General features: G+C 37.5%; 1 protein-coding gene across 1 annotated transcript; it reads right to left on the minus strand.

The window, feature by feature from the left end:
- Positions 1–890: 890 nt before the first annotated feature.
- On the minus strand, positions 891–8,199 carry LOC134216561 (sialin-like). Its single transcript, XM_062695420.1, has 5 exons — positions 8,077–8,199; positions 7,177–8,012; positions 6,701–7,115; positions 6,603–6,643; positions 891–1,043 (listed from the first exon to the last, which is right to left on the minus strand). Exons 1-5 carry the CDS (start codon positions 8,108–8,110, stop codon positions 906–908), a joined length of 1,464 nt encoding a protein of 487 aa, XP_062551404.1. The 5' UTR covers positions 8,111–8,199; the 3' UTR covers positions 891–905.
- Between the last annotated feature and the right edge of the window lie 7,387 nt (positions 8,200–15,586).

Below are 15,586 nucleotides of genomic sequence, written 5' to 3' on the forward strand. Positions count from 1 at the left end.
GTTCTAAAAAAAATATTCGTGGTATTTTTTTTATTATCATCCTTCTGCTTCTTCTTCTTCATGCAACACCAAAGCGCCAATACCAACTGCCATTAATTTATACAAAGTTTTCCTTCCATCACCAAGCCAAACTTTTGTACATAGTCAAAAATTGTGTGTCCGTCCACCCAATCATTATCGCAAGAATGATTGAAACCCACCCACCATCGCAACCGCGCAGACAGTCGAACACACTGCTGCTGCTGCTGTTTGAGGAAGTGAACTGTTTTTGCTTGCGGCGAACCCATCGAACTCACCTTCGCTCTGGCATGCGCTCCCGGTACGACAGTCACATGAACATTTCCCATGTGGCCTCGTTCGGCAGTTTCAATTCCAACAGGACAGCCGCGGACACGTTCTGTGCTCATTGGGAGGGGCCGCACTGGAAATGGGATCTTCGCCGCCACCGCTCAGTAGCGTGACAAAACAGACATGTGGTATGAGACACTGACTGTGGGAATCGGAACTGTGTGCAATGTGTGTCCGGAAAAAGAGTGCTGACGATGTGGATTTGTGTCGGCCGGCGGGTCACACGATGACAAGACAAGAACGATTTCCGGAAAGGGTTTAAAAACCCCGGCTCAAGTGACGTGAGACGGCGCTTGTGACGAGCTGGGTGTGCTTTATGTGAAATTTAAACACAACGATCGAACAGGAACGCAGCACCGGGACCGGTGTTTGTTTCGAATGAGATACGAAATTTGTATTGCTTTGTTGCTCTGTCGTTGCACTTCGCTTTAGGAAGCGCGTGCTTCGGTGCGATATGAATTCAGGCGTTTTGCCGTTGCGATAAGCATCGTCACGTGACATGGAAGCTAATAATCGAGGGAGGCGGTAGAAACAATGAAAAGATGGTTTATTTTTGCTTATTCGTTGGCCGACTCGCTGGAGGGGTCGTTCCATGGTTGTATTTTTCCAGATCCGAACACGATAAAAATGACATTGGTGACGTTCAGAACCCAAAAAGCGATCCAGAATACGAAACGCCATTCGTCGAGTGTTTGCTGGAAGGTAAAAAAGATTTTAGTGATTCTATAGGTTACGCTTCGAGCAACATGATTTGAAGTTGCCAACCTCTTGTAGAGGATATGAATAATGGTTTGCGCAAGTTTTGTTTCATTATTGATATTTTGCAATTTTTGATATTATCAGGTTTTACAAATCGTGACCTATTGGCCCGTGTACATATTCGCTAAATCTATCGGACAATTCACTACCCAACAGAATGAGCGCGTCATTAGCAAAATAAAACAAAGAGGAATTGTCATCTGTGAATAAGTGTTCACAACATGCTAATTACGCGCTAAAATTGTCGAATACTGCATTGTCCGATAGAATTAGCAAATATGTAGACATAAGTGATAAAACATCCTTTTTTCCAAACCAATAAATGGATTTGGATTGGATTTGGATTGGATTATATTTGGTTTGGATTTGGATTTGGATTAGATTTAGATTGGATTTGGATTGGATTTGGATTAGATTTGGATTGCATTTGGATTGGATTTGGATTAGATTTGGATTGGATTTAGATTTGATTTGAATTGAATTTGGATTTGGATTGGATTTGGATTTGAATTTGGATTTGGATTTGGATTTGGATTGGATTAGGATTGGATTAGGATTGGATTTGGATTGGATTTGGATTTGTATTGGATTTGGATTGGATTTGGATTGGATTTGGATTGGATTTGGATTTGGATTGGATTTGGATTGAATTTGGATTGGATTTGGTTTGGATTTGAATTGGATTTGGATTGGATTTAGATTGGATTTAGATTAGATTTAGATTGGATTTGGATTTGAATTGGATTTGAATTTGATTTGGATTTGATTTGGATTTGGATTAGATTTAGATTGGATTGGATTTGGATTTGGATTGGATTTGGATTGGGTTTGGATTGGATTTGGATTGAATTTGGATTAGATTTGGATTGCATTTGAATTGGATTTGGATTGGATTTGGATTGCATTTGGATTGGATTTGGATTAGATTTGGATTGGATTTGGATTAGATTTGAATTGGATTCGGATTAGATTTGGATTGGATTTGGATTTGGATTGGATTTGGATTGAATTCGAGGCAGATTTAGATTGGATTTGGATTGGAATTGGATTGGAATTGGATTTGGATTGGATTTGGATTGGATTTGGATTGGATTTGGATTTGGATTGGGTTTGGATTGGATTTGGATTGGATTTGGATTAGATTTGGATTGCATTTGGATTGGATTTGGATTAGATTTGGATTGCATTTGGATTGGATTTGGATTAGATTTGGATTGGATTTGGATTAGATTTGAATTGGATTCGGATTAGATTTGGATTGGATTTGGATTTGGATTGGATTTGGATTGAATTCGAGTCAGATTTAGATTGGATTTGGATTGGAATTGGATTGGAATTGTATTTGCATTGGATTAAGATTGGATTTTGATGGGATTTGGATTAGATTTGGATTGGATTTGAATTGGATTTGGATTTGAATTTGGATTTGAATTTGGATTTGGATTTAGATTTGGATTTGGATTTGGATTTGGATTGGATTGGATTGGATTTGGATTGAATTTGGATTGGATTGGATTTGAGTTGGATTTAGATTGGATTTAGATAGGATTTGGATTTGAATTTGATTTGAATTTGGATTGGATTTGGATTGGATTTGGATTATATTTAGATTGGATTTGGATTGGATTTGGATTGGATTTGGATTGGATTTGGATTGGATTTGGATTGGATTTGGATTGGATTTGGATTAGATTTGTATTGTATTTGGATTGGATTTGGATTGGATTTGAATTAGATTTGAATTGAATTTGGATTGGATTTGAATTGGATTTGGATTTGGATTGGATTTGGATTGGATTTGGATTGGATTTGGATTGGATTTGGATTGGATTTGGATTGGATTTGGATTGGATTTGGATTGGATTTGGATTGGATTTGGATTTGGATTGGATTTGGATTAGATTTGGATTGGATTTGGATTGGATTTGGATTAGATTTGGATTGCATTTGGATTGGATTTGGGTTAGATTTGGATTGGATTTGGATTAGATTTGAATTGGATTCGGATTAGATTTGGATTGGATTTGGATTGGATTTGGATTGAATTCGAGTCAGATTTAGATTAGATTTGGATTGGAATTGGATTGGAATTGGATTTGGATTGGATTTGGATTAGATTAAGATTGTATTTGCTTTGGATTAAGATTGGATTTTGATTGGATTTGGATTAGATTTGGATTGGATTTGAATTGGATTTGGATTTGAATTTGGATTCGAATTTGGATTTGGATTTAGATTTGGATTTGGATTTGGATTTGGATTTGGATTGGATTGGATTGGATTTGGATTGAATTTGGATTTGGATTGGATTTGGATTGGATTTGGATTGGATTTGGATTGGATTTGGATTGGATTTGGATTGGATTTGGATTAGATTTGGATTGGATTTGAATTGGATTTAGATAGGATTTGGATTTGAATTTGATTTTAATTTGATTTGGATTTGGATTAGATTTAGGTTGGATTGGATTTGGATTGGATTTGGATTGGATTTGGATTGGATTTGGATTGGATTTGGATTGGATTTGGATTGGATTTGGATTGGATTTGGATTGGATTTGGATTGGATTTGGATTGGATTTGGATTGGGTTTGGATTGGGTTTGGATTGGATTTGGATTGGATTTGGATTGGATTTGGATTGGATTTGGATTGGATTTGGATTGGATTTGGATTGGATTTGGATTGGATTTGGATTGGATTTGGATAGGATTTGGATTTGAATTTGATTTTAATTTGATTTGGATTTGGATTAGATTTAAGTTGGATTGGATTTGGATTGGATTTGGATATGATTAGATTTAGGTTGGATTGGATTTGGATTGGATTTGGATTGGATTTGGATTGGATTTGGATTGGATTTGGATTGGATTTGGATTGGATTTGGATTGGATTTGGATTGGATTTGGATTGGATTTGGATTGGATTTGGATTGGGTTTGGATTGGATTTGGATTGATTTTGGATTTGGTTTGGATTGGATTTGGATTGGTTTGGATTGATTTGATTGATTTGATTGATTTGATTGGATTTGGATTGATTTGGATTGGATTTGGATTGGTTTGGATTGGATTTGGATTGGATTTGATTGATTTGGATTGGTTTGGATTGATTTGGATATGATTTGGATTGGATTTCAATTGGATTTGGATTCGATTTGATTGATTTGATTGGATTTGGATTGTATTTGGATTGATTTGGATTGGATTTGATTGGATTTGGATTGGACTGGATTGATTTGATTGGATTTGGATTGATTTGATTGATTTGGATTGGAATTGATTTGGATTGGATTTGGATTGGATTTGGATTGGATTTGGATTGGATTTGGATTGGATTTGGATTGGATTTGGATTGGATTTGGATTGGATTTGGATTGGATTTGGATTGGATTTGGATTGGATTTGGATTAAATTTAGATTTGATCTGGATTTGGATAGGATTTGGATTGGATTTGAATTAGATTTGGATTGGATTTGGATTGGATTAAGATTGAATTCGAATTAGATTTAGATTGGATTGGATTTGGATTGGATTAAGATTGAATTCGAATTAGATTTAGATTGGATTTGGATTGGAATTGGATTTTGGATTGGATTTGGATTAGATTTAGATTGGATTGGAATTGGATTTTTGATTGGATTTGGACTAGATTTCAATTGGATTGGATTGGATTTGGATTAGATTTGGATTAGATTTGGATTGGATGTGGATTTGGATTGGATTTGGATTGGATTTGGATTGGATTTGGATTGGATTTGGATTGGATTTGGATTGGATTTGGATTGGATTTGGATTGGATTTGGATTGGATTTGGATTGGATTTGGATTGGATTTGGATTGGATTTGGATTGAATTTGGATTGGTTTGGATGGATTGGATTTGGATTGGATTTGGATTGGGTTTGGATTGATTTGGATTGATTTGGATTGATTTGGATTGATTTGGATTGATTTGGATTGGATTTGGATTGGTTTGGATTGATTTGGATTGATTTGATTGATTTGGATTGATTTGGATTGGATTTGGATTGGATTTGGATTGGATTTGATTGATTTGGATTGGATTTGGATTGATTTGGATTGATTTGGATTGGATTTGGATTGATTTGGATTGGATTTGGATTGATTTGGATTGATTGGATTGATTTGGATTGATTTGGATTGGATTTGGATTGATTGGATTGGATTTGATTGATTTGGATTGGTTTGGATTGATTTGGATTGATTTGATTGGATTTGGATTGGATTTGGACTGACGGATTGATTTGATTGGATTTGATTGGATTTGATCGATTTGACTGGATTTGGATTGATTTGGATTGATTTGACTGGATTTGACTGGATTTGGATTGATTTGATTGATTTGGATTGATTTGGATTGGATTTGGATTGATTTGGATTGATTTGGATTGATTTGATTGGATTGGATTGATTTGATTGATTTGGATTGATTTGGATTGGATTTGGATTGGATTTGGATTGGATTTGGATTGGATTTGGATTGGATTTGGATTGGATTTGGATTGGATTTGGATTTGGATTGGATTTGGATTGGATTGGATTGGGTTTTGATTGGATTTGGATTAGATTTAGATTGGATTTGAATTGGATTTGGATTGGATTTGGATTGGATTTGGATTAGATTTAGATTGGATTTGGATTTGGTTTGGGTTTGGATTGAATTCGGATTAGATTTGGATTGGATTTGGATTGGAATTGGATTTGGATTGGATTTGGATTTGATTTTGATTGGATTGGATTGGATTGGATTGGATTTGGATTGGATTTGGATTAGATTTAGATTGGATTTGGATTTGGGTTGGGTTTGGATTGAATTCGGATTAGATTTAGATTGGATTTGGATTTGGATTGGATTTGGAATTGGATTCGTATTGGATTTGGATTTGGATTGGATTTGGATATGATTTCGGTTTGAATTGAAATTGATTTGGATTGTGTAGTGAATACGTTCAGCCATTTGGCCATCTGATTATTTAAAACAAATCGTAACTGTAGATTGGATTTGGATGAGATTTGGATTGGATTTTAGTTGGTTCTAATATGTATTACATTTAAGGATTAATTCAATTGTATTTGGATTAGATTGGAAGACGATATCGATATTGGATTCGATTTTGATTTTGAATCGGATTAAATTTGGATAGTATTTAAATTCTTAGGTTGGTAGTCTAATGCATTAACGGTTTAATTGTGTAACAATTCGAAAAAAATAATCCGAGCGATTGATTCCGTGGAAGTTTTGGATTTAAATTTAATAAATTTATAGTTAGAAGGCCATTCAACGTTTATTACATTCCTGTAGAGTAGAGTAAATTATAGTACTAGCTGAAAGAAGTTTAACTTTTTATAATCAACACAAGATTTAAATATAAACAACAACTTTTCCGTGCCAGATCCACACTCACCCCTCAAAGCGTTTTGTAAATGGGACCTTAGACTTCGAAATACACATGTAAAAATAATTGATTACTCACGTTTGGTGTCATCAATCCGACCGTGTAAGGTACAATGATTCCTGGAAAACGAAATTCGATTGTTCAAACCATTTAAACTATAAACCACTCAAACTAACCAGTAATCGCACCAATTCCGTTCACTATCGCCATCAGAAAACCGGCATAGTTTGGACTCAAGTCGTTAACATTGACTTTTATCCCCGGATAGAAGCCACCCATCAGCGTCACCGAAAGAGCGAAATAGACAATCACGATGATCTTATTGCAGCCGGCATAGGAAGCCCCCAAAAGCAGCACGGCCGGAGGTAGCGATCCAATAGTGGTCCAGAATTTCCGTGCCGTCGTGGGCGAGATGCACTTTTTTCTTATTTGCACGTCACAGATCCAACCCGTCAGGACCGAGAATACCCACATCGAGAGGAAGGGAAAGAAACTGATCAGTCCGTTGTCTTTCACTGAGAGTCCCAAGATACTTTTCATGTATTTTGGTAAGTCAGTTGCTATAAGATAAAAGCCCCAATCGTGACCAACCTGCAATGAAAGAAGCGAATTGTGATCGTGTGGTGCTTACGAGCAACAATGAATTCAATACCTGCCCGGCAACTAACGCCCAGAAAGGCAGACTCGTGAGGATCCTTTTCCAAGGTATTGGACCCATATCCGTACGCTTCCTAGCGTTGCTGAACTTCTCCATCAGTAACTGCTTTTCCCGATCGGTTATAAAGGGATGAGTCTCTGGACTGTCGAATCCGAAAATCTCCCAAATGACGTACCAAACTACCGCAAATCCACCCCAAACATAGAACACCAATCTCCAGCTGTGCAGCTCCGCAATGATGTATCCCGTTCCGATGCCCCCGAACAGGGATCCAATCTGTCCGCCGCTGAAAATGAATGACCCGAGCATTCCGCGCTGCTGCGGTGGAATCCAGTGGGCGATGATAGCGCTCAGCACCGGAAACGTGGCGCCTTCGCCGAAACCTTCGATTGCCCGTGCCGCAATCAACGCCGGCGCCCCTCCAATATCGATCGCCAGCGGCGTCAGCAGGGTCAAAATCGCCGTAACCAGAACACTCATCCCCAGCAGTGTCTTCGTGTACTTGTCGGCAATGAAGGCACTGCCAAAGTGTGACAGTACGTAGCCCCAGAAGAACGCGGACAGGATGATGCCCTGGGTGTGTTCGTCCCAATCGAAAACTTCCTCGTCGGTGCTGCGCGATAGTTGACGTTCCATTTTGAATAGGCCACAGGGAGTGCGCAGCATCCCCTCGATCGTGTCATTAGTGGTGGATCCGTTTGACGTGGGTTCGGTTGAGGTTGTTGTCATTTCCGTGATGGCCAGATTCAAGCTGACCCGCATTGTGTATTGGTTGACAATCGAGAAGAAGGCCAGAATGGCCGTTAAGTGCTGCTGGGTGATGCAGCATACTGGGAGAAGATGGGGAAAATTGGTTTCGGATTTGGGGCGGTTTATGGAAATCGCATTATTTACCTGCTTGACAACATGTTTTCAATTTTGTATACATTGTGCGCTTTCGTAGTGACAGAAACCATGGCACACTGCTTTGTAAGTTTGCAAACTTTATCAAATTTTGTTTCAAATTCAGGCATTCCATTTATTTCAAGATTTATTCCTATTCCTATTTATTCGGGTACAAAAACAAATCTATTTTTACAATTGCTTTCAATTGATTTTTCCCGTCAAAAAATTTTATTCGCTCAATCGATTCTTTGGCGTATTTAAGGTCAACATTCACAAAGAACCCATATTTTTTTAAGCGTCTAACTTTTTTTTTAAATCGAAAACAAAAACCGAAAAGTGCTGCACGTGCGAACCGGCCTGAAAAATTCACCCGATGATCGTTCAAAATCAGGCCAATCTATAAAAAACAGCACTTTTTCGATTTTGATTTCGATTTTAAAAATAGTTGGAGACTTAAACAAACTATGGGTTCTTTGGGAAAGTTGACCTTAAATAAGCCAAAGAATCGACTAAGACAATAAAACGAGATACAATTTTTGACCGGAAAGGTCAATTGGCAGATAAAAGTGAGGTTAAAAACAATAGATCATCATTCGATAAATTGATGATTGACGCGTTTTATGCACTGTTTCTTGTGTTTAAAATGGAAGAAAATGTTTGATAATGAAAACCATGCTTTGATTCTTACAATTGAAGTGATAAAAGAGCGTAAATTTTGATTTAAGATTTGAAATTTATCGAAACCTAAACTCACTTTTAATTGCCAATCGCAACCAAAGATAAGCGTCAGATACGTATAGCTACTTCAAAAACAAGTATCTACATGAAAATAAGGTGTTCTTCCCAGGCTCAAATTGGTTGATTCAATATATTTTTTCTGTACCTAGATACTGGATGGTTCTTCTTAAATTTATAAAAAATGAGATATTTTAATATAATGAATTGAATGTATTGAAATCTTACAAATATGCCAAAATATTGTACACATTTTGTAAGAATATTTTTTCAGAACTGTGTTTGAATCTACCATTTCCCGAATAGAAATGATCCATTCGTCAAATGGGTAACATTATTTAGTTTCTATTAATGGAATGATAAATATTCAAATAATAGCGCTTTTATGATTGATACAGGCCGGACTCGATTATCCGGAGGCTCGATTAACCGGAGAAAATGGCTCGATTATCCGAAGCAATATTTTTATTTTTATATATAGGGAGGGCGGGGTATCAAAATTATCAAATTCAGCGTTACGGATTTTGTGAAAAAAAACCTCAAGGGAACGGAAATCAATAACATTCATAATTAGCCATTTTATGAATTTCAATTCAAAGCACCGATATTTTTTAACCCTTAAAAGACTGGGACGACACTTCGACCATACTTTTGGTCATAACTTATGATGCCGTGGGCCGATTTTCGAAATTTATATAGTTTTACAAAGGGGAATAGCAGCACTTTCAAATGCCGTTACGAAATTCCGGTTCATAGATTCCCGTCCGGAGGAATAACCGGAAATGTAGGGGACACCTCGCATATTTCCATATATCGAAGGTCAAATTTTAATTGTAGTCAATAGTATTCTAATAAAAATAGCTCAAATAGACAATTAAATTAATATATGATTGCCAGGAATCGATATCTGTGAATCAATAGACTTATATTGTCAACTACGTCCACTATTCCGTGGTTCCGGAGGACCAAATCATAATTTCAAAAACCATACCATGCGACACATCAAATTACACTGCCGCAACGAGATATGACCAACTAAAGTATAATCGGACCGTTTTGGACACATGTGACCACTCTGGCACAGGTTCTGGTACGCCACTATCCGGTTCCAGAGGACCAAATCAAAATTTCAGAGAACCACAACATGCGACACATCAAATCACACTGCCGCGACGAGATATGGCCAACGAAAGTGTAATCGGACCTTTTTGGACACATGTGACCACTCTGGCACAGGTTCCGATATGCCACTATCCGGTTCCAGAGGACCAAATCAAAATTTTTGAGAACCATACCATGCGACACATCAAATTACAGTGCCACGACGAGATATGGCCAACGAAAGTGTAGTCGGACCGTTTTGGACACATGTGACCACTCTGGAACAAGTTCCGGTACGCCACTATTCGGTTCCAGAGTACCAAATCGCATTCGTATGTACATTCTGAGTACAACATTGCCATTGTGATTCATGCCATCAAAAAATCTGTCGGAATATTCGGAATGGATTCATTCACAAATTCGAAGATTTTGGACTTTCATCCTCCCTCTCGTAACGCTTTTTATATGGAAAGTTTAACTGGTTTGTATGAATCGTAACGCACGGCCTTACCCCCTCCCTCTCCTTCCGGCGTTACGTAATTTGTGAACAATATTTATATGAAATTTATATTTATATATTTATAAGAAAAAATATGTATTTCATCAACGGTGGTCCATGTATGGATTAAAACACCAGTTCTATATTCATAGTAACAACAAATGGCGCTGAAAAATCCTTGTGTTTAGGAAACATCCGTAAATTACGAAACGCTTAGAGGGGAGAGGGGGTTTCCTGAAGTGTGACAATCCATACAAAATTTTTAGATACCTCATACAAAAAGTGTGACATATGGGCGAAGATGGCCATTTTTGCGTTACGTAATTAATGGATCTTCTCTAATGATGAAATGAATATTTTCATTTTCAAAAGAATCACTCGGTGGCCAAGGTGTGCGCCGTCGCCACCGACAGTTTATGGCAATCTCGTTGGAACTCCAGAGGATTTCTCGTGAAAAGAAATATTTTTCTTGAAAATTCCATACAATTTTTCGAAAAAGCTTTTTGTAAATCTAAGAACTTTCATTGAAGATTCTGAAGAATTTCCTTCGATATCTCGAAAATACTACCGTTGAAATTCTGAGTAAATTTCCTTAAAAAATTGAAAGATCTTTTTGTAGAATTAAAAAAAAACGAAGACAGGATAACCTTCTTTGACCAGATGTCGCACAGATTGAATACTTAACAGCATTAGACAACGTACAGGACATTCACACAGCACCCAGTGAACCAGCGGAGCGTTTTCCACTTCACGAAATGTTTTCTTCTTACTAGGGCGGGAATCAAACTCACACTCCATGGCTTGCAAATACGCTTAGACGACTGACGCCACTAACCACATGGCCACGAAGCCCACCAGGTGCAAATTCCAGAAATTTCCCGGGTAAATTATGAAGCATTTCGTTTGGGAATCTCAAAGAATTACCTGAGGAAATTTCTAAGGATTTCCTGTTGAAATCCACAGAATTTCATGTAAAAATCAAATGTTTTCAGGGGCCGAACATGTCATTAATCTGAAACTCGACTGGCATTTGGCCGAAATAAACATATGGTTGATAATGTCGTTCGGCCGAAAAGGTCATTTGGCTGGAAATTCGTCTAACCGATAGGTCATTCAGCCAAAAAGGCCAAAATGTCGTTTTGCATAAAAGGGCCATTTGGCCGAAATGAACATATTGCCGAAAGTGTTGTTTGCCCGAGATGCCGGAAAAAATCGATTGACCGAAAATGCTGCTTGGCCGGACGAGGTGACATAAGGTCGAAAATGGTTTGGTCAAAAATGTCATTTGGCTGAAAGCGACTTACGGGTGAAGATCATACGGCCGAACTGATAATTTGGCCGATAAAGACGTTTGCTCCGACAGCTCATTTGTGGCGTTTGGCCGAATGGGTCGACGTTTTTCGCCATATAAACCGATCAGCCGAATAACATTTTCGGCCAAAATGCCCTTCCTGCTAAACGACCGTTTCGGTCAAATGGAATTTTCGACGACAAGGCCTATTCGACCAAACTGCCCGTTAGAGCATATAGCTTTTTCAGCCAAATGACTAGTTTGGTCGTACCGTCAAACCGTTTTCCACATAATAACCGTATCGAACCAATGGAATTCGGCTAGATAACTTTCGGCTTAACGTATTATTCTGCCAAATGGTATTCGGTCAAATGACTTCCCATCGAATGATTTTCAACCAAACAACCCTTCGTCTTTTGAAAATTTTCTCGTAGAGTCTCCGAAAAATTACTAATGGACAACATAAAAAATTTTACGTAGAAATCCAAAGAAATTCCTAAAAAAAATCCAGTATGAATTCCGTTGAAAACAGTTTTTGTAAAACCCAAAAAAAAATCACAAGGAAAATTTATTTAGTGGAAACTCTGGAAAATTCTCGACGAGAACAAAATTCGAGCGTGCTTGCCCGGTGAAATTTCAAAGAAACTCCGGTGAAAACTTTTTAGTATTTTTTGTTGAAAATTCGAAAAACTTGGCAGAATCTCCTAGGACAGATTCTCCCGTTAATGTCTTAAAAATATCCTGGAAAAAACTTTACGTGACGAACGTAATAAATAAATCGCCAAGCCTTCGTCGACCAAAATTATAACAAACGCCGCCGTTCACGATTTTCGGATCGGAGCTGACCTCTAACGGTAGTCAGAACCCATGAACGGACCAACGGGATATTTTATTAGATTTTATGTAACTAGAATAAAGATTTTTTGAGCAAAAGTTAAATTTTCAGCGACAACAAAAAATCGCTCGATTATCCGGAGTGCATTTTTTTCAACACTCCGGATAATTGATTCCGACCTGTATGCCTCATCGTTGAAACCGCATTTAAAATCATTTCTGAAATGAAAACAAACTTAAAAATGTAAATTTTCTATGCACAAGCAGAATTCTAACAAGCTTAAATAAGCCAAGTGGTGGAATTAAATGGGATGGCACAAACTCGTCTTATGACAAGTGAAGACATTCCACTAAAATCTCAAAATAATTTTCTTAACTTATAAATAAGGTTTTGACACAAAATTGATTCAAATACGGGTCAAAATGCATCAGATATATTGAAATTGAATATTATGTACACATATTTGTATATTAATACATAACTGAAGTTATTTTTGCCAAGCGACCATTTCGGCCAAAAATCATTTGGTCGAAAGTCACGAGATCATAAGTTGTTCTTTTTTCTGAAAATGTCATTTGGCCGGTCCGGCGGAAATTGTTGGCCATATGATTTTTCAGCCGTATGACCCGTATTGCTCCGGTCTATGGAATTTTCGGATTGGAAATTGTCTCGACTTCCCTGGGCATAAAAGTATCATCGTGCTAGCCTCATGATATACGAATGCAAAAATGGAAACTGTAGAAACTGTGGAAGTGTTCAGTGAACACTAAGCTGCGAGGCGGCTCTGTCCCAGTGTGGGGATGTAATGCCAATAAGAAGAAGAAGATGACCTGTGTTGTTCGGATGAGCTGGTCATTTTAGCTTACCTTTGCGTAGCATAATTGAGTTTAGTTGCTAGTCCGGATAGGAAAATTAGATCGACACTCATTACTACAAGAGACCGAGGAATCCTCTAAATCTCCGTGAGCGCCACGGGAAAAGAATAGTTGATTAGTTGGTAAGACGCCTTGGTGAGCGACTTAACAATCGTTTAGTTTTATTTCAGTCATTTCAAAAACGCAAAGACGAAATCTGTGTTTTTTAGTAAAATTTCTGAAGAATATTCGTTGGAAATTCCTAGAAAAAAAATCAAATGCTGATGAACTGAACTTTAAAATTTTGTACAATTTTCCAATTAAATTAAGAACAATTTTTTTCATGGAAGTTCTGAAGCATTTACTATGGAAATTTAGAAAAAAAAACTGGAGGAAATTCCAAATAATTTTCCTTGAAAGGCCAATAATTTTCTTTAGAGACTCCGAAGAATTTTACTTGCAAATCCTCTTTTGGAATTTCCAAAGAATTTCTCGTGGATAATGCAAAAAAAAAAACCAAAAGATTATTTTGGGATAGTTAAGAAGCAGGGTTTCCATGCATCGCTCTCAATAAATATCGAACAACGATAAAAGAAAGGCAGGAAATCAATATTCGAGCAGCGCCTTATAATATACCCTTCGTCATCAACACAGCTTGTTACTGACAAATGCACCTCACAACAAGCCTTTATCAGAACCCGAACACAATATGACAAAAATGATTTGCCTTGCATGTTCTAATATTTCCGAGAATACGATTACCGAGAATACGGACGCCTATTGTGCTTCCGGAGGTTCCTCCAGGAGTTCCTTCGGGGGTTCCACCAGGAGTTCCTTCGGAGGATCCTCCAGGAGTTCCTCCGGAGGTTCCTCCGGTAGTTCCTCCAGAGATTCCTTCAGAAATTCCTCCTGGAATTCTTCAAAGAACTCCTTTCTGGAACTCCTTTTAAAATGCTTCCAGAAGGAGTCCGATAAGAGCTACCCCAGAAATGTTGTCGTAAATTCCATCACAAAATCCGCCAAATATTCTTAAAAAATTTCTTTCTAAAATTCCTCAGTTTTAAGAAATTGCTTTGGAAATTCTTCCGGAAATTCTCCCGCATTTTCTTTCACGAGTTTTTCCAAGAATTGTCCCAGAGATTCATCTAGGAATTTACGATGGATTTTTTTGTGGAAAAAATTCGAACGAGTTACTGAAGCACTTCATGAACTTCTCCAAAACTTCCTCCGGAAATTCGTTTTAAATTTCCCCCAAAAATTCCTCAAGGAGCTGCACCGAGATTTTTTTTTCCAGAAAAAGAGTTCACGATGGATTTTTTTGTGGAAATATTCGAAGGAGTTCTTGAAAGATCTTGAAGAAATTTCTGGTTTGAATCCCTGGAGGAATTTTTGGATCGCATCATGATGAAATTTTCAACGTAATTTGGAGTGGATTTCCCAATGAACGTTCTACAAAACATCTAGGCTAGATGTACCAGTCGTGGCTATAGCACCAGTGGTCGCATTGTCAAATGGCGAATCAAATCACCGCAAACCAAGTTCATATCGATAAAGCATATTCATATGATACGATAAAACCTTTGATCTCCTCCAAAACAAGCAAAGCATAATTGTAAAAATTTATTTTGCTTAATTTTTGACGTCCTTTGCACCAGTTGTCGCACTAGTGGTCCCTATTTGGCCAATCCGATAAGAAAACAATGGGATTTGCCAAATAAGGAACCAAAATTAAGAATAGTGCCACAACTGGTGCATGCGTTCCTATTATGGATTAATCAATTTGGATGATTATAACAAATTTTATTGTGGTTTTCACAGCTATTCTAAGGAGCAGGAAGTAAAACCTTTTGCTTGATATATAAAGTCCACCCACATGCTTTTACTTATTTAAAAAAAATATAATTGGTACACCCACCCTAGATGAGTTGTTGAAAAAATTCCATGAGAATTTCGCGACAAATATTGGAAAGAATAATCGGGTGTATTTTACGATGGACTTCCAGGAGAAATTATCGAAGAATTCCTAAGCTGAAAGTTGAAATATTATCCAAGGAAGTTCACGGGGAACTTGGGAAAAAATATCAAATGAAGTTCTGAAATAATTTTGGCCGAACAACCAAAATATTTCGAATAGACGGATTTTTAAGTAATTCTACAAGCAATTCCTTAAATTCCAAGTGGCCAATTGGGGTTTACTAAGACAT

The sequence above is a fragment of the Armigeres subalbatus genome, chromosome 2 (genome assembly GCF_024139115.2).
Source record: "Armigeres subalbatus isolate Guangzhou_Male chromosome 2, GZ_Asu_2, whole genome shotgun sequence".
Taxonomy (NCBI): Eukaryota; Metazoa; Arthropoda; class Insecta; order Diptera; family Culicidae; genus Armigeres; species Armigeres subalbatus.

Coding starts and splice junctions, on each gene's coding strand:
- LOC134216561 (XM_062695420.1), bottom strand. CDS start 8,110: ATGTATACAAAATTGAAAACATGTTGTCAAGCAG. Junction 6,644..6,700: donor CGGAATTGGTGCGATTACTG/GTTAGTTTGAGT, acceptor TTCGTTTTCCAG/GAATCATTGTACCTTACACG. Junction 1,044..6,602: donor TCGGATTGATGACACCAAAC/GTGAGTAATCAA, acceptor TTTACCTTCCAG/CAAACACTCGACGAATGGCG.